Source organism: Engraulis encrasicolus, chromosome 7 (genome assembly GCF_034702125.1).
Source record: "Engraulis encrasicolus isolate BLACKSEA-1 chromosome 7, IST_EnEncr_1.0, whole genome shotgun sequence".
Taxonomy (NCBI): domain Eukaryota; kingdom Metazoa; phylum Chordata; class Actinopteri; order Clupeiformes; family Engraulidae; genus Engraulis; species Engraulis encrasicolus.
The window spans coordinates 55,182,796-55,209,192 of NC_085863.1; the positions used below are offsets into that span (position 1 = coordinate 55,182,796).

The 26,397-nt window shown below is 42.6% G+C and overlaps 1 protein-coding gene across 3 annotated transcripts; it reads right to left on the minus strand.

The window, feature by feature from the left end:
* Positions 1-275: 275 nt before the first annotated feature.
* On the minus strand, positions 276-25,547 carry gtf2ird1 (GTF2I repeat domain containing 1). 3 transcript variants are annotated; one of them, XM_063204021.1, is made up of 27 exons: positions 25,210-25,547; positions 19,894-20,052; positions 18,430-18,571; positions 17,953-18,138; positions 17,229-17,412; positions 16,175-16,470; positions 15,670-15,765; positions 15,252-15,335; positions 13,972-14,155; positions 11,778-11,803; positions 11,311-11,440; positions 10,869-10,912; positions 10,497-10,577; positions 8,539-8,625; positions 7,305-7,358; positions 7,141-7,206; positions 6,503-6,686; positions 6,298-6,359; positions 5,844-5,909; positions 4,340-4,607; positions 3,815-3,843; positions 3,504-3,551; positions 3,133-3,210; positions 2,816-3,008; positions 1,901-1,938; positions 1,700-1,815; positions 276-1,318 (listed from the first exon to the last, which is right to left on the minus strand). In XM_063204021.1, exons 2-27 carry the CDS (start codon positions 20,017-20,019, stop codon positions 1,250-1,252), a joined length of 2,937 nt encoding a protein of 978 aa, XP_063060091.1. In that variant the 5' UTR covers positions 20,020-20,052; positions 25,210-25,547; the 3' UTR covers positions 276-1,249. The 3 variants fall into 3 exon arrangements, with proteins under 3 accessions (XP_063060091.1, XP_063060092.1, XP_063060090.1); XM_063204022.1 differs by having other exon boundaries at positions 7,141-7,203; positions 16,175-16,473; XM_063204020.1 differs by having other exon boundaries at positions 16,175-16,473.
* Between the last annotated feature and the right edge of the window lie 850 nt (positions 25,548-26,397).

Below are 26,397 nucleotides of genomic sequence, written 5' to 3' on the forward strand. Positions count from 1 at the left end.
TCACAGAGAAACAATTGAACGTTTATTTATTATATGTATATTTATTTTACTTTCCCATTTCTGTTTATTTGTTTTTCTTCTATCCTTTCCATGCCCAAACCCCTGGCAGACTGTTAATACCTTTTTATATAAAATATATGCAAGGATTTTTGACCACAATAAAAAAGGTGTCCTTGTGTGCCACATGTTGCATGGTAGAAAGGTATTTCTTAGATTAACATACCTGCTGTACTAACAGAGATTAAAAAATAAAAAAAAATCCAAGACAACGTGAATAAAATGCAAGGCAACACATTTTATTTCAAAGGCCTAAATGGCATTAAGGTACAGCATATAAATACCGGTGAGTCCAGAGAGACAGTTGTTAAGGGGTTAACATTATGCCACTCCTTCCTTTACATTACATTACATTACATTCATATTTACTTTGTATATGATGAAACACTTTTAATGGTATTTTGTGTTAATGTTCTATGAACACCTTCGTTAGAAACCTCAGTCAAAGCTCGGCAAGGTGTTGTCACCTTAAAAATACTCCACAGTGGGTATATGCATACCTGAATCAAAAGACTTGACCTTGGTGAATATACATACAGTATACCTACAGTGGCTATTGTAATATGTTCAGTCTTTTTGCCCAGCATGATCTCTTATACTGCATGTGTCGTTTTACATTCCCTGTGTATAAGCATTATCTGCCAATAAATAATAAATAAATAATATCACCAATATCTGACTGCAGTTAGATTGGACTGTCAATAACATCTTTTAGCACCAATAAAGGTTTTGTCTAGGTTACCTCTGACGCACTGTAGTGTGTGGGTAGAAAAAAAGAATCCCTTCCATGTCTGCGTTAAATTACTTAGCTTAGAAAGACCATTGGGGATTTTTTTTTCTAGAAAAAAGTTTTTGATACAGTGAATGTTTTTATCCCTTATGGGTTAATTTGCACATATCTGTTTAACAACAGCTGTATCAGTGAGTTAACATGATCCCTTTGCGATTAGTGAAGCACACAGAAACCTTCCAATAGGTAAACACAATAAAATACAAGCATTTATCTGGCAAACCACTGTGCAACTTCATGTAGTGTTCCTTTTCTAGCACCAGACAAATGTTACCGGTAGTCGCCAGCCTTGACACACTCAATATGGGCAAAATGTACTTGTCGTTAAGCCACAGCACTCTAGTAAAGCTGATAGTGGAGGGGTTATGTTTATTATGGTGATTATCAAAAACGTCCATTCAGTCAGTACTTCACTTTTCCTGGTACTTGTACATTCACACCACTGTAGTCCACCATGTACATAGGCCATTGCTAAAAGGAGGTGAGAAGAAGAAAAGGAATTAGAACAACGTCTGTGAAGATTCTCAGTTATCCAGGTCATGTTGTCCAAATAATGAAGTTGTAAGCAATAGAACTATTTTAGACATCCAAAGAACTTCCCCTGCCTGCTCTTTGGTGGAAAGCCAGACCAGACAGACAACCAGAAAAGTGATGTTAATTGGATGAGGAGCAAAAACGTCTATCAGACTTCAAGAAGAAGTACAGTTGTTTACCTCTAAACTCTTGGGAGACTTTAATTGGAAGAAGAAAATTAAATTTAAAATAAGAAAAAAACCTACTTGAAGATGCAAACTTCCAGTTTACTTTTGTTTTTCTTTTTTGTGAATGGCGTATGAGCACGAGGAGGCTTACCATCACAGGTATTTGATTGGTTGATGCTGTAGATTCACTACCCGATGGAAGAGACGCACGATTGTTTTCAAGAACTCTCTTCCGCTTCCGCCGATTAGTAGATACTTCTTTCCCTTCTGAAAATTCAAAAAAATAAACTTTCAGAAACATTTTTCAAATAAAAATCTAACATCTTTGTCTTGGAATGGGAAAACCTCTCACCTGTATTTTCAGCTTGTGTACAAATTTCTGCAAAGGGCCTGAAAAACAAAAAACTGTCTACGTAAGTAACAGGATATATTTCATAAAGCAGAAAATACTATGTACTGTATGTTACATGAATGTCATACAACCCTTTTCACCGGACTCCTAAAATCACAGCATTTTGGACAGACAAATGTAACCAACAGAATCCAAAGTCACTGTTCCATCGTGATTCTAATCACTAATGATGTGATCAGAACATAAACGCTACATTGGTTAGCTCGTTTGATGTTTTAAAGGTGCACTGTGTAAGATGGTGGGCAGAGTAGGTATTGCAACTATGCTGTTCGGTGAAACCCTTCTGTGTACTGCCAAATTTGATCCTTTCATGAGTATTTACTAATTAATGAACTGATATTTACTAGTATGATCAAAGTACAGTACGTATTTCAGCTAAAAATGTCTATTTCTGGATATTTAAAATGGCGGACCATGGAGAAGATCCCCCTTTTCATATGAAAAGTGCAATTTTTCCAGTCATAATAAATATTTATAATTTGATGGTGGCGGTAAGTATTCATGAAAAAGGCAACATTAATGAAAGGGTAGCATGAATTCTGGACATAAACTAGTAGAAGTATTACACAGTGCACCTTTATTTTTGACGGGGTAGGGATGGCAAATGACCCAGGGAGGATTCGAACCCTGGCATGCAAGCCCAAATGTGGGGAACTTAGCACGCTGCGCCACAGCGCCCCCACACAGTGCACCTTTAAGCATTGTGAACTAAATAGTTCTAACACTAAACATACCTATGTTTTACTGTAGGTTTGTGGGTTATGGTTAGTCACACATAATAATCCTGATGAAGAAAAAAAACATGTTTTTAGGGAGTCCCCAATTCCTAAGTTTCATCTCAGTAAAATGACTCACTGGAGCTGGCTTTTGATTGTGATGGCGATTTCTTCTCTTGCTTGTAGAATTTTCTCCAAGCGAACGATGTCGTAGGTGTTTGGATTCCGGAAGGGGATGTCATCAGGGAGACCACACACCTCCACCGAGTCTGGGCTGGCACGGATCAACTTGTACGGTACCAGAACTGAGCGGTCCAGGCCCAGAGCTTCACCTGCAAGTAGAAGGACGAAGCGCTCAGATATTCCCAGTGCATCAAAATTATATATAGTGTATATTCAGGCACAAGATAGATATACAGGTATATGTTTGTACTTGTTAACCAATATTGACCTCACCATATTTCTTGTTGAACAACTCCTTCACTTGCTCTCGCAGGATGACCTTCTCTCCCATGCGATTTACTTCTTCATCGTCTAATAAAGATATGAACGAAAAAAAAATATGAATGAGAAAAGTCACATCACTGGCACATCATTCAAGTAATGGATTGATTGATTGACTGACTTATTTATCAATTGATTCAGTCATCATTTAACTCAAAAGATTACATTGCACTAGATAGCTATTCATCAAGGCTGATTTTTCACATTGTTTTGTTTCTTGCTGCAATGAGGTGTTCTCCAGCATTACACTTGCTATCATTGCACAGTCTTGGTTGATGTATTCTTAAAAGACTCACACATACTGTATTATCATGCTTGCTTACCACTTATTGAGGCATAAGCTTTCTTCAATAAGGTGATCCTCCGAGGAGCTGTGGAGTTAATGGGCAGAGAAAACTCATCGATTAAAGCAGGCCTTTACGGGAAGACAACATTATAGATCCATCTCTTACAAGTACTGTAGGGTAGTTTATGTACACAACACAAATGGATCCTGTGATTATCATGGGGAGGTGTGCATTTGAAGTATACAGTATGAGTGAAAAGAAACTCCAGGGACCATGCCAAAAGACACGAGTAACGGTAAAAAAAAAAAAAAAGACTATGACGCTACATACGTATATTTTTACTTCACCTGGTTTGGGGATCAGTCCCTGGAAAGGCCTGGAATGAATAAACAGACTTATTGACACAATGATAAGCATCATAGACCTCTTGAGCTATGAAGGTAATAACACATTTCCAATACTATTGTCTGTAGTTGTAATGGAAAAAATCCAGTCCAGTTTATAGTACTAAATGGTCATCTGTGTTGTGTGTGCCTATTACAAATCAAGTACTGTAATTTAAACACAACATGTAGCCCAACTGGGAAACTCCAACTCCCTTTGTCATTGTGACACAGCACTCCACAGCACACAAGTGAACACTGCACACAACAAAATTGCATTTCTGCCTCACCCGTGTAATAAACACAAAAAAGCGCGCACCTTGCATCAAAATCAATTGATGGAATATTTTAATGCAAGGTGTGCCCTTTACTGTTGAATTTAAAGCGTTTTCATTTGGGCCAGCACCCTCAAAATAATTAAGAAACTCTCCTTGAAGCCTGCTACCTGCTATAATGTGACACACACAATAAGCAGAAATGCACACCAACCTGGTGATAGTGAATCTAATCTTGTCGGCCACAGCCAGAATCCTCTCGAGGTTCTGGGAGCCAAAAGTGCAGGGCTTGCGGAAGGGGATGCCGGGCGGCAGGCCCTCGATGATGACGGAGCCCGGGTTGCTCTTGATCCTCTTGTAAGGCACTTGGACGGGGTACTTGATGCCCAGCGCCTCGCCATACTTCCTGTTGAAGAGGTCCTGGACTTGCTCCCTTAAAGTGTTGGCCAGGTCAATGCGAGATAGCTTGGCCTCTAAGCTGTCTGAGGGGGCACACACACACACACACACAACACAACGTTACAGTTACAAGAACAGTTTATGTAAGTTTATGGTTTTTTTGCAGCCATTCGGTGCAAATAGGAATGCTGGTGAGATGGTGAGATGGCGAGCTGACTCACGGTTTGTAGAAAGGAATTCAATTTAAATCATGACAACTTTGCATTACATTACACTGCACTTAGCTGACTTTATCCAAAGCGACTTAGGGCTTCCGCACACCAACTCCGACAAAGTGCTGAGCACTGCTCTGCAAAAGTTCGATTTCATTGTTTTCAATAGAACCCCGCACACTGGCGCCGATGTCCGCGGACATTCACCGATGTCGGATAGCAATTAGAGACGAGTTCTATTTTGTCGGCGCCACCCATTGACTATCAATGCTATGTTTGTGTGAAATTTGGTTTGGGGGTCCGGATTAGGTGGTGGGTCGGAAGCGAAAGTGCGCCGCAGTGCTGTCGGAGCCAATGTGCGGCCGGCCTAACAGTTATTATTTACAAGGTACTGGTTACAGTCCCTGGAGCAATGTGGAATTAGGTCCCCTGCTCATGGGCACTTCAGCCATGGATAGAGGTGTAGGAAGTGGAAGGGTGGGATTTGAACCTGCAACCCCCTCTGATCCCACCTACCACCCACCTCCACAACCACTAGGCCACAGCTGCCCCATTGCTACCATATTGAGTTCATCTAGCCTCGCGACGCCATCCTCTGTACTCCACCCAAAGATTTTGGCTCCGCACATCGTCTGGCAAAAGCCTCGAGCTCGGTTCTCTCAGTGTTTCGCCAATCAGCAAACAGTTGAGAGTGGTGACGTAGAACTCACCCGCGAGCTCCGTCACTGATTGGTTAAGGTAACTATATTCACACTTTCGTTTTGTTATTTGTATGCTTTTGCGACGCTATAACGTAACAGGCATGCTAATAAAGCACAATATGGGTTTTAATTTGAGTTTGGAACTTCAATTAATTTAAATGATAGAGTAAGAGTAAGATCAGACCATATCCCATCGTCCACGGAGACGGATTCCTCATGGCTTTTGCCAGACTGATTGACGGAGTCAACAGTCGGCTATCCGCCCAGGCTAGAGTTCATCACCATTTTGTTAACAACAAGCTTACAATAGAGACTTTACATGAAAGTCTTATGAGTAAGATATATGGGTATAATAGATAATAGATGTAATAGATATAACAAGTACACCATGTCCTTAGTTTCTTACCGGTGAATGCAGGTCTCTTATTGACAGGTCCTGGGTCTTCTGCACCACACTCTTTAGACTCAGGACCTGGACATGAAAGTTGAAATATTGTGAAATAAAATAATTTACTCAAGTAGTCATTGAAATGTATGTAAGTGACAACACAACTGTCTTCATGCTTTGGAATGTTACAACTATTAAAATGCAGAAGGATTGCTTTTCTTTAGCAACATTTCAATTGCAATATCCAGTTCCTTTTTCAATTATGACATTTTAGAGTAAGAGGAGAACTGTTGAAATATGAAAGTGATCTGTACAAGCGAGTGTTGGAATGAAATGCTACGTTGGGAAAAAACATCTCACTTAAAAAAAAAAGATAATACGACTGCATAATTGGTACTTGGTACTTTAAATGTCAATGTGTGTTCTTCATGTTAGAGAAACATTAATCAATTGTGGCAGCAGAGATCCTTACCTGAATCACATGGTATTCGACTTGGAACCTCAGGCTTTACAGGGTCATTTAACAATTCAGGCCTGAAATTTGGAAAAATGGAGATCAACCTTTGTTCCCTTTTCGAATAAAAACGGGATTCATTTTGCTTTTGTTCAATGGGTTATCTTCATACGGTACCAGTATGCATCTGATCAATAATTCCAATGTTCTCTGATATTTTTACCTTTTGATGACAAACTGGATGTGGGTTCCAGCTGCCAGAATCTTTTTTAGCTTCGCGGCTCCGAAACAGTTGGGCCTTCTGAAGGCCATGCCCTCAGGCATGCCCGTAACGTACAGGTCCTCGGGATACATCTGGAACTTGGAGTAGGGCACTTTCGTGAGCTCAGGCAGGCCGAGGGCCTCAGCTGTAAACCAGGAGAGGAGAGGAGAGGAGAGGAGAAGAGGAAAGGGAAGGGAAGGGAAGGGAGACAAAACGGGCAAACAATACAACATTACTGTACAACTCAATTGTTCTAGGAAAAGACAAAAAAGGAGATGAACAACCCTATTGATCAGTGGTGACTCAGATGTATAACCACGCACACACACACACACACACACACACACACACACACGGGCACACACACTCACGCGCGCACACACACACACACACACACACACACACACACACACACACACACACACACACACACACACACACACACACACACACACACACACACACACACACACACACACACACACACACACACACACACACACACACACACACACACACACACACACACACATAGTCCTTGGGGATGAAAACTTGGCATGGAGCATTACAGTTATATTCCAACAGTCTGTAGTACATACTGTATTTGGAGCTGAAGAGATTCTCCACTTGTTTTCGGAGCTGAAGGATCATCTCGCCGAGGTCTTCTGAAGAAGAGAGATTCACTGTGAAGTCCACAGTAGTACAGTTGCCACAAGGCAGAGCGATAACAAAAATTTGACAGAATCTAAAGAATGGGCTCTACCTTCAACCACTCTTTTTAGTGCTTCGCCTGGTGATTTCTGGGATACCGCTTCATCTGAAAAAAATCACACACACATAACTCGATAACGTTTTCTCAGAACACAAAACAAAAAATTGCTTGAAATAAATAAAAATATGTATCCTTCAACACAATGAAATACATTATTTATCTGAGCAATTTGTATTTGAATAGCATTTTAGTCAGTACATATCCATTTTGCTCTTACCTTCAGTTGTTTACTCCACTGATCATTTGAGACAGCCAAACGTCAACATAAAAATTAATTCAAATTAATTGCATTTTTAATTGAAACATAAAGTCAACATAAACACTTGTGCCGCTTCGTGTCAAATTTGACTAGCTAGGGTGTTTTAATCACCCAAATTTAAATGATGCAGCGTAAAAGGTCACAGAAATGTCACTGTGCGTGACAAGTCAGATGTACTGTAATTTTTTGCAAGTGTTCATGTTAACTTTATGCATCGGGCTTAAGCTTGGGGACTTGTCTACTGAAGGGGCACTAAAGTGGGTGTGGGGGTGTGGGGGTGTACTGAAAAGGGAGTCTAAAGGCTCAAACACATACTAGCAAGTGCTGGATGGAGACTTGGGTGATGGAGCTCAGGGCAGCAGTATCTAAGTAGTAGGATCCTGTGCTACAGATGGGGAACTGGGGGAGAGGGCTGCAAAACACGGGCTGGAATACGGTGTGTTCGGTGCACCAGATGCAGTATAAATTCTGACACTATCACCGTGCAAAGCTGAGTTTGGGATTTGAAAATACATTATCCACATAAATTGCAACTAAATTCCAATAAACATTGTTCCTTGAATATAACAAGGGCTTTTTAAAAAGTGTCATTTTAACTATTGCACCTCATAAACACAGAGATTCCAAGCCCTGGTTAAGGGGTGTGTATTGAAGGTTAAGAAAGGTTACGGGAACGAAGGAGAGAAAAAGAGTGATAGAGAGGGAGGAGTGAGTGATGCTTTTGGCCACTAAGTAAAAAAAAGAGGGTTGAGGGGTAAGAATAATCTATGAAGAGGAGTCCATACGTCTCGTATTGGGGCACAGCTCTATCTCTCTAATGGCTGGAGAGAGACAACTGGCCAGCTGGCAGACACCCGACCGTGTGCAGTCCTGGCAGCGGTGCAGTGGAGTAGAGTGGGGCTGGAGGAGGGGGCCAGGGGAGGGAAGGGAAGGGGGACAGAAAGGGCCAGGGGGATCATGGGTTACCTGCGTGGGCTTCCGCAGGGCTGCGCAGCTCTGGGGCCACTGGCTCGGCCAGGGGCTCGCTCGGCTCTTCCGCAGTAGCCGTGGTTTCTGGTTGTGAAAAAAAGAAAAGAAAAGAAAAAGAGTAACGGATGTGCGATGATGGGTCTGGCAGCAAGGCAACGCTCCATAATACCCACCTTTTATAGCTTTACTGCCGCCAGACAGATACAAAATAAACACCACAGGGTCGGGGGCTCTGATAAATCAAAACATTGGCAGGCGAAAGCATGACTGCCTGGCTGCCTCGCGATGTGGACCCATATAAACAAACGGAGAGGAAAACAAGTCGGACTGCATTGCAGATTGGAGGATGCAACGACAGAGGGTAAAAATGTGCAAAATCTGCTGAATTTCCCGCAACAGCAATTTTCTACTGCAGGTATATCATAAGCATAAGGCCTAAAGAACACCTCAATTCATAGTCTCTTTCAGCTCGTGGCTTTAGACCACACAGCCGGAAACATGACCTGGCAAAACTAGAACTACTGTGCAAGACATAGTAATGTAAAGTCATTTCCTGATGTGATGCTCACCAATAACATTAAAGGTTATGACGCCAAAAGGTGGGAGGCGATGTTGTGTCTACCTACTTGTACACAACTGGGGCACAATCATCCGGTTCTCTATTTCTCCATTTCAAATGATGTTTCAAGGCAAAAATAGCAGTTACTGCTTGTTCTGCTTTTCACTTGGCTGAGAGGCAACTATTAAAACGTACACGGTCCATAACTTCTAATAGCTAATAGCCTTGCCTTTTGAAAAGTACTGCATGTGCCCTGGAGCGGAAAGTAAAAATTGGCTCATGAACTATCACTAAAAACACTACAGGATGAACACACAAAAAAACTCAGCATCAGGTTAATATCCCGGAAAGAAAGATCCTTTTCCTTGACGATGATTTGTGAGAGGAAAAAGCAAAAGGTCATTAAGTTTTGGTGCCTCTTTCCTGAATGTCTAATGCCTATACCTCATTTACTTTACTTGTACGTCCATTGAAACGCTGCCGGAGTCTTCTTCTAAGGCCACTATATTAAGTAAATCAACCATTGTCTTCCAATATTTAGAACATTTTTGCACATTTGCTGTTCCTACTCTATTACACATTGGAGCATAATGGTCAACGAAATAGTTTAGCCAGGGCAAAAAGCAGGAAATACTATATGGTGCAATAGTGTTAGAGATCATTCAAATGCTTCAGAGCTACTATGGCCATCTACTTTCAAAAGTTAACTGTACAGTACTCTACTGCCCCAAGCCTGACTGCCAGCACCAAGTCTGAGATATTAAAGTTCTGTAAGTTGTACGATAATGACGGGTAATTACGAGTCTCCACTGACCTCTGAAGAGCCAGTTGATGCCTGTGGTCATTTATGACCACTTCCACTCTGCCCACAAGGGAGCATACAGGAAGTAGCTGTACTATGCACTTCCTGTCTATGTGTGTTCGGGTGTGTTGGTTGTGTTTGGATGCAAGGAGAGGTTGCTGCCGGACACATTATAAAATATGACATCATTCTGAGTTTACAATGACACTCTGGGAAACCCAATAAGAGCTCTATTGAAAGTGTGCAGCAATATCCTGAGGGAAATGTAATTTTTCAGAAAGGATACATCTAGTGCAGCAGTGAAGTTCTACTCCTTCAATGTCCTTTAACATGCCTAACTGAGGAAAAATAGTGACAAAGGAAAACGTAGTCCACACTTCTGGGGTTGACACTCTGGTGCAACCAGAGCAGGACAAGGCGTACAATAAAAAGTAAAAACACTGGTGCAGCATGGGTGTGTTGTGTTTTTGCTAGTTAACTTCTTTAATAGAGCATTAAGACAAATGATAAAAAAGACACTTCACCATCTATCCCCATCCAATTCGATGTATTCCCACGTTTGCTAAGAGTGTAGAAGAAGGCATGAAGACATACCTGGTACTGTAACCTGAATTATATCCCCATCTGGTGGTTCAGTTTTGATTTTCTTCATGGGTACACAGTCTCCTGAAGGTCCTGAGGAACAAAAGAAAACATATTTTTGGGATTCCTGTCAGAAAGTCCAGGTGAAGTCAAAAATATATATTTCAAACGTCTGAAATATTTATCACCATCATGTTTCTAGATAAAAAACATACAAAACCGTAAGACCTAAAAGTAGTTATCTACGTACGTACAGCATACATATATATCCCAAAACAGGTATATCTTGCCAAAGGGAGCACTTTCCATGCTGACAAAAGGCAAAAGTTCTGTGGGAATCAGCCAATAGCAGTTATAAATACATACCCTATAATTTATACAAACCTGCTTCGCAGTCTGCCAAGGGACTAACGCAAGAGCTTGTGGGTCTAAAAAAAGACAGAGGGAACACAAAGATCAGCTATTTTTCCATCCAGGATAATGAGTGCAACTGTGCTGATGGCACTGAACATAATGAAACGAGGAGAGGAGAGAAGAGAAGAGAAGAGAAGAGAAGAGAAGAGAAGAGAAGAGAAGAGAAGAGAAGAGAAGAGAAGAGAAGAGAAGAGAAGAGAAGAGAAGAGCAGAGCAGAGGAGAGAAGAGGACAAGGGAGAGGAGAGGAGAGGAGAGGAGAGCAGAGCAGAAGGCAAGGGGAGAGAAGAGAAGAGAAGAGAAGAGAAGAGAAGAGAAGAGAAGAGAAGAGAAGAGAAGAGAAGAGAAGAGAAGAGAAGAGAAGAGAAGAGAAGAGAAGAGAAGAGAAGAGAAGAGAAGAGACGGTCATCTCACCTGCTGCTCTGGGCGTTGCAGGACAGCTCCAGGGCAGTAGAGGGCACTCTCAGGTTCTCAGGGAAGACACCATCCTCAACAGAGCAGCCCATGTCAGGCTTACCTTCCTCCTTTGAGAGCTTACCAGCAGCTGAGGAGAAGATATAAGAATCTCGAGTCTCTGGTGAAATAGGTGCATAGCGCACATAGCTGCATAGAGTGTGTGTGTGTGTGTGTGTGTGTGTGTGTGTGTGTGTGTGTGTGTGTGTGTGTGTGTGTGTGTGTGTGTGTGTGTGTGTGTGTGTGTGTGTATACGTGCATGCGTGTATGTGATGAAAGACTGTCCGAAAAATGGCTGACTGGACCATGCACTACCTTGAAAAGACAAGGCTGCCCAGTATCACAACTAAGTAGATACAGTCCATATAAGATCTGTAGAGTTTTCATTACAAGAACGTACTGTATTTGTGTTTCAGAAAATATCTCACCTGTGAAAATCCTTTCATCAAACATTCTGCAAAATAAAGAAAGACAAATAACTTTGAGAAGGGATGTTCTTGATCGCCAAGACAAACATCCTGTTGGTTACAACGGCTACAGGTTCTGTCTGGTACAGAACAACACCAACAACAACACGCTCACTGGTGAGATCACATGCAATCATACAGCACATCATGACACTGCCACACCTTTACCACGCAAAGTGGCCCTGAGTCTTCAAAGAGTCTGAGCACTCTTATAACCATATGGACAACATTACAGCTGGAGTCGGACTCATTAGGACGAGCGAGTGGCATCATACTACATCATGTACGGCAGTGATTACCACCGCAGCATTTCACTCTGTTTTGCAGGGCGCAGTGTACGAGAGAGAGAGAGAGAGAGAGAGAGAGAGAGAGAGAGAGAGAGAGAGAGAGAGAGAGAGACAGCGAGAGGGAGAGAGAGAGAGAGAGAGTGCCAGATGGTGGTGCCCGCTGTGAGTGTTAGTCTGAGGGGCCGTCGCCATATTGCGGGAGGCTGAGGCGCCTCGCTAATGACCCTCCTCTCCTGGCCCTCTACAGATGTAGTGCAGCCTTTCAAGTGCCTACTACAGCACAGCCAATCACAGCCTGGGAATGAGTGAGAGAGTGGGTGAGAGCGTTAGGGTTTCCTTGGGGTTCCTCAGAACCAAAGGCAAATATTCTTACATAAGGGTCACAGTGTCACAATTCAATAGGCAAGAGACAAGTGTCACAAAATGCTACATCATATAATATGGCTTTTCTGTGAGTAATAATTATTCTGTGCTTGTCTGTGACTCTCAAGTAAGTATTCTCAGTCGATGTACTGTACAAACCAATCTGCTCTGTGTCTGTGTAACGGAGGCTAACTAGCAGAGTTGGCGTGGAACGTTGGTAAACCTCCCTCCGATAGTCTCATACAGTCTCGTGCCGTTGGGCCGAGACACTAGTCTCTTGGCCCAGCGGTATCGTACTGTGTCTCCCATTGCCGGACCGATGTAGTTGACGAGGTCGTACGTTCGATCCCTGAGGGGGGTGGACAGGTGCAAGATGACCTCCGTCACATCTGTCAATGGGACCTGCTAGTTTCTCAAAAGGGTTTGCATAGAAAATTGAGCAGCCAGTTCACAGACAAATCATCTCCCTGCCACAACATGATTGAGCTTGCACATTCCTGATCCCCATGCCATGACACAGATGCCATGTGTTGACTGGGCAGGACATGGAGCTGGGGTAGGTAGGTGTTAGAGGTGGTGCATTTAGAGTAGTGCTTCTCAAAATGGGCTCTTCAGATCCCCAGGGGGACATTATGGAGTCCTCAGGGGGTGTCGAGAAGGAGAAAACTGAGAGGAGGGGATGATCAGTTACAAATGGGGGGCATTAGTCTACTTAATTTTTGAATCTTGGTCTTGGTGAGTGTCTTGGTCCTGCGTGTCATGGAGTATGATATGGTTGCGTTCTAGTGACACCCTCACACCTCAGGTGACACCCTCAGTCAAGTCTCACAGAATTTCTACTGTACAACTGTAAGAATTCTAATGTGTAGTTAAGACTTTGTTCTACTTTTCGTGTGTCTCTGGTTAAACTCTGTTTCTGTGTGAGCTCTTGCCAGTGAATTATGTGCCAGCTGTACTAGGAAGATACACCTGCAAGGTCGACTCAGATAAGAAGCATAGAGGAGTTCTCTCCACTGAACTTTGGGACCTCCCTCCCTTTTTGTGCTGCTCATTAAAAATGGCTGTCGTGGGAAGGAGAGACAGACAGAGACCAAAGATGCCAAGCGAGGAACATGTTTTCCAGGCTTCTCAATCTCTGTTCTTTCGCGAACGTCAATTGTAAACTTGATCTGATTGTCGTGGTCTCGTTGCATATTAATTTGTTTCCCTAACACCGACCTCACAACACTTTAGGCCCAGAACGCACCCTTGACCGCAAACCCTGTAAGACACGTAGAACAGAATGCAGAGGCCCTGCCATGGCCAAACGGTAGGGCACTCGTCTACCATGCGGCTGAGCCGGGTTCGATTCCCGGCCCGGGTCCTTTGCCGGCCCTTCCCCGTCTCTCTCTCCCAACTCCCTTCCTTTCATCACTTTCACTGTCCTATCATAAATACAGTAAAGTCAAAAAGACCACAAAAATAAATACTACAAAAAAGAAAAAAATGTAGAATGATCTCGTTACCGTTTAACGACGAAGCGGACCTTGTGGCGCTCCTCCAGAATGCGCTTGAGCTTGGGAACGCCGTAGGTGCAAGGCCTCTTGAAAGGAATCTTGTCCGGGATGCCGATAATCTCCACCGCCTCGGGGTCGCAGGCGATCTTCCGGTACGGAACAGGAACCATGTGGTCCAAACCCAGCGCCTCGGCTGAAGAAAATCAAAAGAAGTATATTGATGTTCGAAATAATGTTTGATGTTTGAATGTTTGTTTTTACTAACATACCCTAATTGCAAGGCACACAGGTGGCTGGTAGCTGAAGAATACCCTAATTGCAGCTGTATGGAGTTTACCATGCCTTATTATATGGTTGTGACGTCATCTGTCGAATGCTCCATTCATTTCAACGGGGCTCCCCAACGTTCGGACGTCTGTTATTTTTCGATAACGGACGGGTTGGTCTATAACAGACCGCTGTCAATGGCAACAAGACTTTTCACTGCTAAAGCGACTTTTCAACAAGACTCTAATCAGCTGCTGTGATAGACAGCACCCGTTGTCCTGGCTACCGCTGTCAATGGCAACAAGACGTTCACTGCTAAAGCCACTGGCTTGTATACAAGTCAGTGGCTAAAGCGAATGTTTCACTCCGCAGGGGGTCCGGTCTTTTGTCACTCTAATCAGCTGCTGTGATAGACAACACCTGTTGTCCTGGCTAGCCTACCTAGCTGTTGCCTAGCGGTGTTCCACAACGGCACTGTTTTGTTTTGCGCAGCAACAATCTTAACATTAAATAGGTCTAAAGAAATGTCCCCGCATGTGTGAATCATTTAAGTATATCCATATAATAAGCGGGTTAACTTTCGGCGAGTCGGTCGCTTTGTGGAATAGCAGCACTTCAGAGAGAACAAGACCGCATCGGGGTCTAAAGATTCTCTCTGTCGTGCTGCTATTCCACGGTAGCGACCTTCTCGCCGAACGTTAACCCTTACTTAATACATACAGTACAATTCACAGGAACCATGTGATTCAACCCTATGACTCAGCTAAAGCATTGGGAAAAATGAACATCTTTGTATTGTTCTGACTTTTACTGACATACCTTAATCACATGTGAATGGAGTCAATTGTGGCCATATGAATAAGATAACCGGAGCCAAAATGTGTACTGGTTGTCTACAACAACTGCTACTGCAACAAGTGTTAAGTGTACTATGTGAGTCAATATGGTGAATGGATGCACGGTTAGTTGATTAAGACATGAAACATACTGAACTGTATATTACATTTTAAATTCAGTCTTACCATAACGACTGTTGAAAAGAATCTGAACACATTCCCGTAGTGTGTTTATGTCTTCTGTTTCTCTGATAAAGGAGTCCCATTTTTCTGTAATAAGACAAGGAATAGGACAGTTCTTTACTGGTTACCGGGCACTAGTCATGTCTGATACAGTATACAAAAAAAACATTTAAGTTGATGTTTTAAAAATGAGGGTGTAAACAAATTATGATATAAATAACATTATGTGGTACTTTGTAGTAGCAAAAGTAATAATGTACATGTCAAAAGTAATAGTAAACAAGTAATGCATATGTCGAAAAATGTACACAAGTAAAATGCTGAAAATCATATTAGTCCTCCATTGATCTACACACTGAGAACACATTGTGATATGGCCCTGAATAGCCCACTGCTCTCCCAGGGGTCCAATCAAACCCACCTGATTTTTCATGTACAATGGAGAACAGCAGACGTTTAGAGATGTGGATGCTGGGAGGGCACTGGCTGAGGTCTCCCGCCAAAGTAATTTGATCACCTGAAAGGAAATAACATCATTACTAGCCTGTTCAAAAACGATGCTGGATTTCATACTCAGGGTCTGGTTATGGTCTCTGATAGCTAAATCAGCAAACAGAAAATGTGCAAACATGCACTTTGACTGCACAGGAAAAGAGCCAGACTGGTTGGTATGGCAGTCAAAACACAGCTACAGCTCTAGTGAGGGCCACACAATCACCACTGAGTCTTTCAAAGACCTTATTCAATTCAGTTCAGTTTATTATTAGGGACCATGTACAATTAAAAAAATAAATGTTGCCATTTCATACACTGTACCAGAGTTAGCCTCAGGCGTATCAGTTGAAACATGTTCAATAAAACCAGGAGAGGAAACAATGTGTGCAGTCTCTATCTCACAGTAGCTTGATGCACCCAATCCCACCTACCACTATCGGTGCAGTCCTTGGCGGCTGAGGCCTTCTCGTGGGCTGCCATCCACATGCCCAGGCACTCCTTCCCCAGGTTGTGTAGGGACACAGGCTTAATCTCCTTGCTGCTGTCTGGGTGGTGCTGTGCGGACACGGGCATGCCGTAGACAAAACCTGGCAGCATGGAGTTGTTGATGGCCACCTCTTGCCCAGAGGGCTTCGTGGCCACGTGGCTACTGCTGACCGCCTTGGAGCCCGCGTGGTGGTTCATCTCCACGTTAGGCTTGGGGTCTCGAACCACATCTTCCATTGTTCTGCTACCAGGAAACATTTAGAAAAAGTCATTCAATACAAGAAGATCTAAAAAAAAAAGAAACCCATTCAAATACACATTGCATTGTGCAGAATTCTGGTAACCTCAGCGACGGAGAAAAGTAGAATGGTGCTGTTTTGTCAATAGGCTGTGATTACATCTTGCAACTCTGACTTTCTAAGCGTCTAGACATTTTGGCTATATATATCTTCCAGCATTGATATTCTGTGCCGAGAGCAACACTTTATACTGCAGTATTCCTTGCAACTTAGTGTCAGGGCCTCACACAACTGCACAACTTCAGATTTTCTGGGTTTCACTTTGACTGTTCTAATGTGACTTATGGTCATACTGTAGGTGTTACAATCCCATTGCCATGAGGAAAGTCACCACAGTAGCAAAAATAGAGAGACAATTTTGAGATAGGATGATAGTAATGGCATACTAGACAACACAATAGCTGTACACACCACTGGAAAGGAGAAACAAGACATGACTGAAAAACTCAGATAAGGCATCCTAGTCACAAAAGATCAGTGATCATCAAAGGCATTTTTGACACACTGTAAGCTTACATTTCAAATGAAACTGTAATAGGACATGTATAATCATTCCATAACTTGTCGAAGGAAACATTTGTAGAGACACATCCTACGGAACCCATTCCTTAATATTATTGCAATACAATGACTCCTTTGCCAGAATTGCAGGATATCCTGACAAGACAGACTGCAATTTGCCCACACTCCCCAAACATACCTTTTGAGAGAGAAGCGGATGCGGTTACTTTGCTCCAGTATCTTCATTAAGGTCTTGGTGTCGTACTCTGCAGGTTTCCGTAGTGTGATTCCATCAGGCAAACCATGGATAACCACTGAAGAGGGGTCCTTTGAAATCAGGTCATAAGGCACAGGGACCAGGCTGCTTTTCCCAACAGCCTCACCTATGGAGACACAGATATTGGGTGCCATTATTATAAGTGTATGTACAATACTGGCACAAATATAACTTAGATATTTTTTATTAGATCATTAGATAAATAATATGTATACAGTGCATTTCTTCAAGTACGTGTATGTATTTTAAACAGACGGAATAAGGCTGAATTGGTTGCGAGTTTTATTCGTTAATATGTGGCTTTTTACTGTAAGTATGCAAGCACTGTTCAAACTAGAAACTGCATTCAGGCTCTTGAGATTTTGGCTTTTTTTTTATTAAAAATTAATAAACACATTCTAATGCAAGGTGAATGTCCTTGCTTTTAAATTGAACTTATTTCATGTTTTTAATGTGCTTCAAAAGCTGAGATATTTAGGATTTTACAGGTTGAGTGCCAAAAAGGGCTTAGGCATTTAGCAGGCATTTTTTGCAGGTGCCTTAGGTCTACATGGGTTAATGAATGAAATAAAACATTACTTAAAAATATGTAAAGAGAAGAGCCACTGAAAAAAAAAATCATAAAAGAACAACTTAGTGTTCCTACTATAAAGCACGCTGAACACCTCCTCCACCATCTTGCGGAGGACGAAGATGTTGGAGTGAGCATCTGTTGAGGCTCTCTGCTGCTGTTTCCCTTGGCCGGCGTCTTTCATGACACTGCAAGGCTCTTGCTCCCGGGCCACTTTGCCGTGGGAGTTGACCGCAGCCAGCGCTTGCAGACAGGGCACTCCTGTGAATAGAGGACTCATTTCAGCGGACAGCACCAGGGTCACGAAGCAAGCAACACAATCCCTTTGGATTTATCTAATGAGACCGGAAAAGAAGGGAGAGAGAGAGAGAGAGAGAGAGAGAGACTGTGACAGAGCAAAAGAGTGTGACAGAGAGGTGAGAAGGACAAGCATATAGAGGTGTAAAGGAGGAATAGAGAAGATGAGAGAGAGAGAGAGAGAGAGAGAGAGAGAGAGAGAGAGAGAGAGAGAGAGAGAGAGAGAGAGAGAGAGAGAGAGAGAAAGGTACTTACGGCAGAATTTCTGAAAGTCTGACTGAATTTCCTTCCGGGAGTTGAGGAAGACTCGTCCCTTTTCTGTCCCCAAGGCAATTACGCTGTCCTCATGGACGGTGACGCATGCCACCTCAGCGTTTAACTTGGACATGGCTGTGCACTGAAAAAGAAGCATAGGCGACCGACCGGGCTGAGCACGTACCGCCAGGCACATTTCCTTTGGAAACAGACAAGTAATTTCTCGAGCGAAAGCGAATCATTCTGGGCCATTTTCTCCAACTGAGGAGTCAATCTAATCTAGTGAGGTCAATCCCATTAGCCTGATTGGTGTGTGATAGCGTAACGCAAATGGCAGATGGCCGGACCTGGACGTCCCTTCAAAACAGCCTGGGCTACTCAGGATCTTTAAAGTTACATTTAAAGTATTTGTCGACACCAGTGACAGACCAAGCTAGCGATTTTCTCCAAAGCGACATACAGTGTGCAATATTGTAAATATCACATTGTAGCATGCTCGCTGTTACATATGTATACTCGAGTTAACTTAAATGAAAATAACAAAATCAACAGGTGACGTGTGCTTTTTAATGTGATATACTTTAAACGAGTGTTCCATAGGAGCCCTCTAGAGCCCATCCTCCACTCCATATCTCACTAATACAGTCAGCCAGAGCAGAGCTCCCTATGTTACACCTTTTATAGTAACATATTACTGAGATATTGACAGTTGAGTAAAGAAGGGCTCCCTCTCCTCACAAAAGCCAACATGGCCATTGTTTTGGAGCCTTCATAAGTGGACTGGTATGTTCCATGATCTTACCACAGAGTACAGTGCTGAGCCCAGATGCAAACACAAAGGTGATAAAGATATGACGTCAATGACACCAGGTGGTACAATCACAGCAAATGCATAAATTAATAATAATTAGTATAATAATAGGTAATTTATGTAGAACAATGAATATGCTTTGCATTTCATCCACAAAGAAAAATTATAATTTCATCTAAACAACAGTGGCATTGGCTGTGGTTGCACCTCCCTGATGTGTGCAACTACTAAGACATCATTGACCGATGAGATAAAGGTGCACTGTGTAATATTTTTAGTAGTTAATTTCCAGAATGAATGCTGCCCATTCATAAATGTTACATGTTTAACAAATACTTACAACCACCATCAAATTCTGAGTATTCATTATGACTGTGAAAATTGCACTTTTCATATATGAAAAGGGCCATCTTCTCCAGGGCCATTTTGAATTTCCAGAAATAGATTTTTTTAGCTGCACAACTTACTGTACTGGCCATACTAGTAAATAACGGTAAATATTTATAATAAGATCAAATTTGGCCAGCAGAGTTTCAATGATCAGCATGGTTGCAATACCTACTCTGGCCGTCATTCTACACAGTGCACCTTTAAGATATAATGTAATACATGATTTTCAACGTTTTAATAGGTATGTTCTTCTATGATCTTACCACCGAGTCCAGTGCGGAGACCAGGCTGGTGAGGATCTCCTGTCTGACAGACACCTGAGGCACCCGGATGTCCACCCGCGAGTTTGGCGGCACGGCGTCGCATCCTGGCTTCCCCATCTGTGCCATTCTTCTTCACCGCACTCCAGAGGAGGAGCTCTCCTGCCAACAGTCATCAAGGCACCATCCAAACGGTCATTCATCCATAGAGAGAACTATATAGCAACAACCTAATGTTCAGGGATTATTCTTGTTTTTTTTCTTTTTCTTTTGTGGGGCAGCAACATCACAGTCAACATCAGTCACTATTTAACAGATTAAATCACGAGTAAATGTGGATTAAAATAATTTAGAAAAAAGTTTTTCTAAAATGTATTAACTTCTAACAAACATAACAATACCGACATCCATTCCTATATGGTAGGGTACTGGTCCATGTATTGGCTATGTTGTAACACATTCATTACGTCAAAAAACGTAACTGAAAAGCTACAAGTGTAATGAATGAGCAATACCACGGCATAAAAAACTGTTTAAGCACATACTACGATTTAGAAAAGTAATTCCATGTGGCTCTAAGTAAACAGCGAAACAGCATGCAAACATAATGAGCTGGCCCTGAAAACATTAGCAGATTAAGAACACAAATAAACCTTACCAATGGGCCACTTGGGGTAATTATTTGTTTTGAAGTTGACTAAACAAGCCCCGCTATATATGGCACAAGAGGGAGGGAAAAGTTGGAAAGCTTTAAGGGGGGCTTTAAAAGTGATAGTAATACCCTCCGCGGCAAAAAGGCTAAAACCTTAAAATCCGTCACACCCATGTGAAATCAGTTCATTACGATAAGCTTTTGTCTGCCAATTAAAGCTGCCTCAGATTATTGGCCCATAAGCCCTTGCTCGTTAATTGCTCTCGTCTGGAGCAGTGGAGGAAGAGGCCGAGCAAGCAAGCAAGCCTCGTCTGGTCTCCCCTTCCTCTTGGCCACACTGAAACATAAACCATCTCCATCTCCTGTGTCACTGTCATGCATCCTGCCCTCAACGAACCTAACCTAACCTAATCTTGTCCTGTCGTGCAAGCAGCCCTCATGGTTTCTGAAAACAGGCCTATGTCAGACATGGAGAGGGCAAAAACAAGTCCGACAGCTGGACAAAGATCCGTCCGTCTATGCACTCTGTCGCCTTGTGGACACAAGAGGGAAGTAAAATGTAAAAAATGTGTTTCAGACGGACAGACAGACAGACAGAAAGACGGAGGGACATACCCTCTTATTGAGATGCTAGGGCGCATCTAAAAACCATGCACGCTCATACACACAGGTCACACAGTCAAGGATGGAAGGTACTATAAGGTAATTATATAATGAAAAGGTAATGAGATGGAATAAAGGTCATATAAAACCCCCTCTGCAATCCTAATTCCAGGGGCCTGGAGTTCTCATGGCAACCGCAATCTGTCTCCTTGGAAACTAATCTCGAGGCATTTGAACAATGCAGCGCCTGGCCTTTAATCTCTCCAGACACTGAGAGCCATTATCCTTACCTCCAGGCAAAACCCAAACCACAGTCTCCACTGGTGGAGGAGAGGAGAGGGGAGGAGATGGGAGGAGAGGGGAGGAGAGGGGAGGAGAGGAGAGAGAGGGGAGAGGAGAGGAGAGAGAGGGGAGGTGAGGAGAGGAGAGGAGAGGAGAGGAGAGGTGAGGTGAGGAGAGGAGAGGAGAGGTGAGGTGAGGTGAGGTGAGGAGAGAGAGGAGAGGGGAGGAGAGAGAGGGGAGAGGAGAGGAGAGGAGAGGAGAGGAGAGGAGAGGAGAGGAGAGGAGAGGAGAGGGAAGGTGAGGAGAGAGAGAGGAGAGGTGAAGAGAGGAGAGGAGAGGTGAGGAGAAGAGATGAGAGGAGGGAGGAGAGGAGAGAGAGGAGAGAGGAGAGGAGAGGAGAGGAGAGGAGAGGAGAGGGGGAGGGAGAGGAGATGGGGGGACCAAACAGCCAAAGCCAAACAATTACTCGTCTGAATCCGCCCTCTCAAGAGCAGATAACAAACAGAGCCCCCTTCGCTCCGGCTCGGCTGGCAAATGGGCTACACACAGCACACCCCGAGCAGAGCAGAGCTGGGCTGGCTCTGGGAGGAAAACAGGGCCCTTTTGATCATATCTTCTAGACAAACAAAATGACCGACACAGAGCAGAGCCTGGTGATCTGAATGCTGTGCATGCGCACACAGTGACACACACACACACACACACACACACACACACACACACACACACACACACACACACACACACACACACACACACACAGAGAGAGGACAGAGAGGCTGTGTTTCTCTTATCCTATCAAGTTCAGGCAGGTCGCCTTCGCTCTGTGAACAATGCAGACCATCCTAAGTGCCGCAGAGATTTGTAGACGGTGGGCTAGAATTCGTAGCTCCTTTAGAAAACGAGTTTCGTTCTCACTCTCGAGTGGCAACTTGATTTTTCTAATAAGACCTCCTGATAATATGTAAAGCAATATTCTGGCTGTTGCCACGCTGAAAAGTTGCACGTTTATATTAAAAAATAACGAAAATAAAAAAGACTGGGGGTGACGTCACATAATGCACAGTCAATGGGAAGTCTCCGCCCCTCAAAGTTGAAAAGGGAATATTTATCCGCATATCGGGCTTTTTTCATGGGCAGATAATTCACCTGATCATTGAAACACGTAGGTATTTCATTCCTGACCATTTTCCTGTTACTGGAAAAAATAACACAGCTTGCATTTCTTTACTGACACGTAGTTTTTTGGCGAATTGATCTACCCCCGTCACCTCATTGCTCTATTGCTTTGAGGGAACAGACCTGTCCTCTTTTTGACATTTATCTCTCGTTGCCCAATGATGGTCAGACAGTCGAACACTAACAGCGAAAAAGAGCACTTCTGAAAGTTTGAGAAAAATATATATTTTTTGCATGTACACAACAAGTGAGCCCACTTACCCCCAACTTGTAACTTTTTGCCATGAAATCTGACGGTTCCGGGTAGCATGCACGCGCTAGCTGTATTCTGCCTCGTTGACTTTGCATTGACGTGACGTCACTCGGTCGGCTATTATTTGTTGTCATTTTTATAAATCAATGTGCAAGTTTTGAGGATGGCAACAGCCAAAATATTGATTAATGGGTTGTCAGGGGGTTATATAAGCAAAAATAAAGTTGCCACTCGTTAACACCAACGAACTGACAAGATATGAGACTGGGCCCACCACCTATTGCTTCATTAAAGGCAAAAAACAGGTGGCTGTTTATCAGGCCTTTCCATGCAACATGGTCAAGGTTACCACAACAACAAAAGCTGTAATGAATTTGACAACAACTATATTCGAATAAGAATAGCCTGTGCAGTAGAACTGAGTATGCAGGGTCTTTCCTCAAAAATCCGAATCCTGTGTCCACACATAGGTCACAGTTTTTAATACAATTCAGCCCTCGTCTGAAGTTTCAGGATGATGTCCTTGGTCCTGGGTTGTTAGAGGGGGGCATTTGTATGTGTGTTTTGTCTATTTGTGTCTATTTGTGTTGATATCCTGTTTTTATTCTGAGACCAAAGGCAATGTTCATGCTGGCAAGACAAAGTCTATTCTATTCTATTCTAAAAGAAAGTCTTCCATTTGGCAGCAGCATTTATTATATGGGCTCACCTTCAGGAGATAAACATTCCCTTTCAGATGGAAGTACACAACGACTGTAGCTGATACCTCTCTGTGGAACAATTGTCCATGGTGTTTACACAAAAGATCTCAGAAAGGGTATCATACATTTCTGACTGGCTCTTTTTTCAGTAGCTAAGAGGCTTGAAGCTCTTACTGCCAGTGGCTACACAATACTTTGGCTAATACTTTCAACAACAGATGCCGGTTTAAGAAATGCTGTGTCTAAACCGTTTCCTGAAAAGCTGATCATTGACTTTTAATTGCTGGGTCGCACGGCATTAGCCTTGCGTCAGCCCCACGGCCACAATCCATCATAGTTGTGTATGGATGGCAAAAAAAGGGTCCAGTTTCAGCATCACGTAATGTTTTTTCCTTTCATAGCTCTTTGAATCATGTTGTAGCCTACAATAGACTGTCGTCTATTTGTTTTATGCATGCCGTTTTTGTAGGCTAATGATAAATCAAGCCCCCTCCTACATGTCAAAATGACGGCCAAACGCATCCATTTATCATAATTAAATAGGTTAAACCTGTAATCGTGATATGGCTACGTAGATATATCAGTGTTACTTTTACGTAATATCTCTAGACCTGCAGTCTTTCGCACAACATATAGATTAAATCCACATTCAACAAGTTGAACGCGACTTTCTTCAGTTTTCAGAAAGAATATAGTGCTGAAGGCACGCTGGTGGAGAAAGTGTGATTTCACTCTTCAGTCCCACATAATAGAACGCTCGCCTGGTTCCATAGATTCTTGCAACAAGCAGCTTGCCTTTGCTACTGTTGCAATCAAGAAAATGACCAGCATCTTTTGTCCACGAGACAACAACGTGATTAAGATCTCTTTAACTGAGATCTATAAGATCTTTCTTTAACTGAGCGGTAACTGCACACAGGTAGTCAACCCTCCATGCATGTACCCCAGGTCGGATGCTCAGGATGCACTGCTGTGTTCCGACTAGAAAAAGGTAGCCAGGGTCTGCAATATTCATGTGTTTGTCGTAATGTTAATTTGTCAATGGTTAGCAGCGACCACCGACAGAATGATAAAGCTAACCTAGCAATCAGCTAGCTTCATTTGACATTGTAAACATGACCTTCTAAGGTTGACCAAAAGTCTCATAAACTATTAGCACTGTACACCGTGACAACTCAATAGACTATGCATGCAGAATATAGAGTTTTACATTACACTGGCCCACTGGCTACTATACAGATAAATGGCACTGGCTAACTGCAAATTATATTGCGTTGTATCCCACATTAGGAGGGACATTAGAGAGGCATTGGAGTATATTAAACTCTTGACAGCTATAAAATGCTTAATAAATTATTACTTTTCTATTTGATCTATTTTGCTAGACACGTGTCTGGCTGACTGCAGCCTACAAGAGATGTTTTGACAGATGCCGCCTGTGAAGTTAATGCTTAAATTAGCCAGATCGGTTGTAAGCTAACCCACAAATATTAGCTGGCTAGCTATTTAGCAACTAGCAACACGCCTCCCCCTAGAATTATAATCTGTAATTTCAAAATTCGACAATCCAAAAAAGTCACGTGCCACGATATATAGTTTTTCACAGTGCATGAAACAAGTACAAAATACAATCATTAGCCAAGTCTTACCTTCTGTTGTCGTTATAATTTCCTTATGCCGTCAATCCCGGAATAGGTTTATTCTCCGTTTAATCCAATGGTTACTGCTTGGTGAAACTCCCATCTATAAAATAATGTTGACGATTTCATGTGTCTTCCGAATTCGACACATTATCTATCTCCACGTCCAACGTGTCTATATCGGTACGCCTTTATTTCTCTTTTCGCGATTCTTTCTCTTTTCTTTAACAGTGGACTGTGTCCCCTTTCCCCTTTCTTTGTTCTGTAATCCAGTAAAATTGAAACTCATTCGCCTCCGCTAATCCCAGCCCAACTCAACAACATCATCTATTGGCTGTAATTTACATATAGGATTAGGAACCTCTGGAAATCAACAGAGGAAAACTTGCAGTTGTGGAAAAAATAGTAAGGAATCACTTATTTATATCACGAGATTACAAACTGCACAGTGCAAATTGATTAAATATGACCTTGCTTATTCACTAACGTCCAATTTTCTCAGAAATGTGATGCACTGTTAAATAGACCACACCAGACAAATGGACCTGTATTAAATAAAGTACACGATTTAAACAGAGGATGATGAAAATAAGTTCCCTATTACACACAAGGGAATTCTGTTTTAAAAGCAATAGGTGTGGACTTTGCACTGTGCAGTCTGGTTGCAGCTGCAGTTTCACCAGGATGCAGACACGAGTCACCCCTCTTGGTCCAGTCTCCAGGGATGCACCCCAAGAAAGCCCCCCTTGAACCCCAATTAACAAAACAAATAACATATGCATGCCACTGTCACATCGTTCTTGTTTGTGACAAAGTGTCATTTTTGAAAGAAGCATGCATCCACACGTAAAGTAGCTAGTTGAATTGAGTGAATATCTGCAGGGTTCTCCAGTTGAAGGAAATTGCAGACAGGCTTTGTAGAAGAAACCAATAAAAGTAAGCTAAACATCACAATATACTTGGTATTGATGCATCTTCAACTGTTGTCATGCATCAGCATTGTTGTCTTTGTATCTGCTGTTTTCTGGTTAGTTTCACCACTTTCTGTTTTGGTGTATATAATCACAGATATGACTATACACAGGCCATATAGTATGTATTGCCAAATTTGTGTGGCACTGAAATTAAGAATTGCCCGGATCATTGAGCCCTTGCCATTTTTCCCTTAAGATGCTTTGGTGGAAATAGATTGGGTGT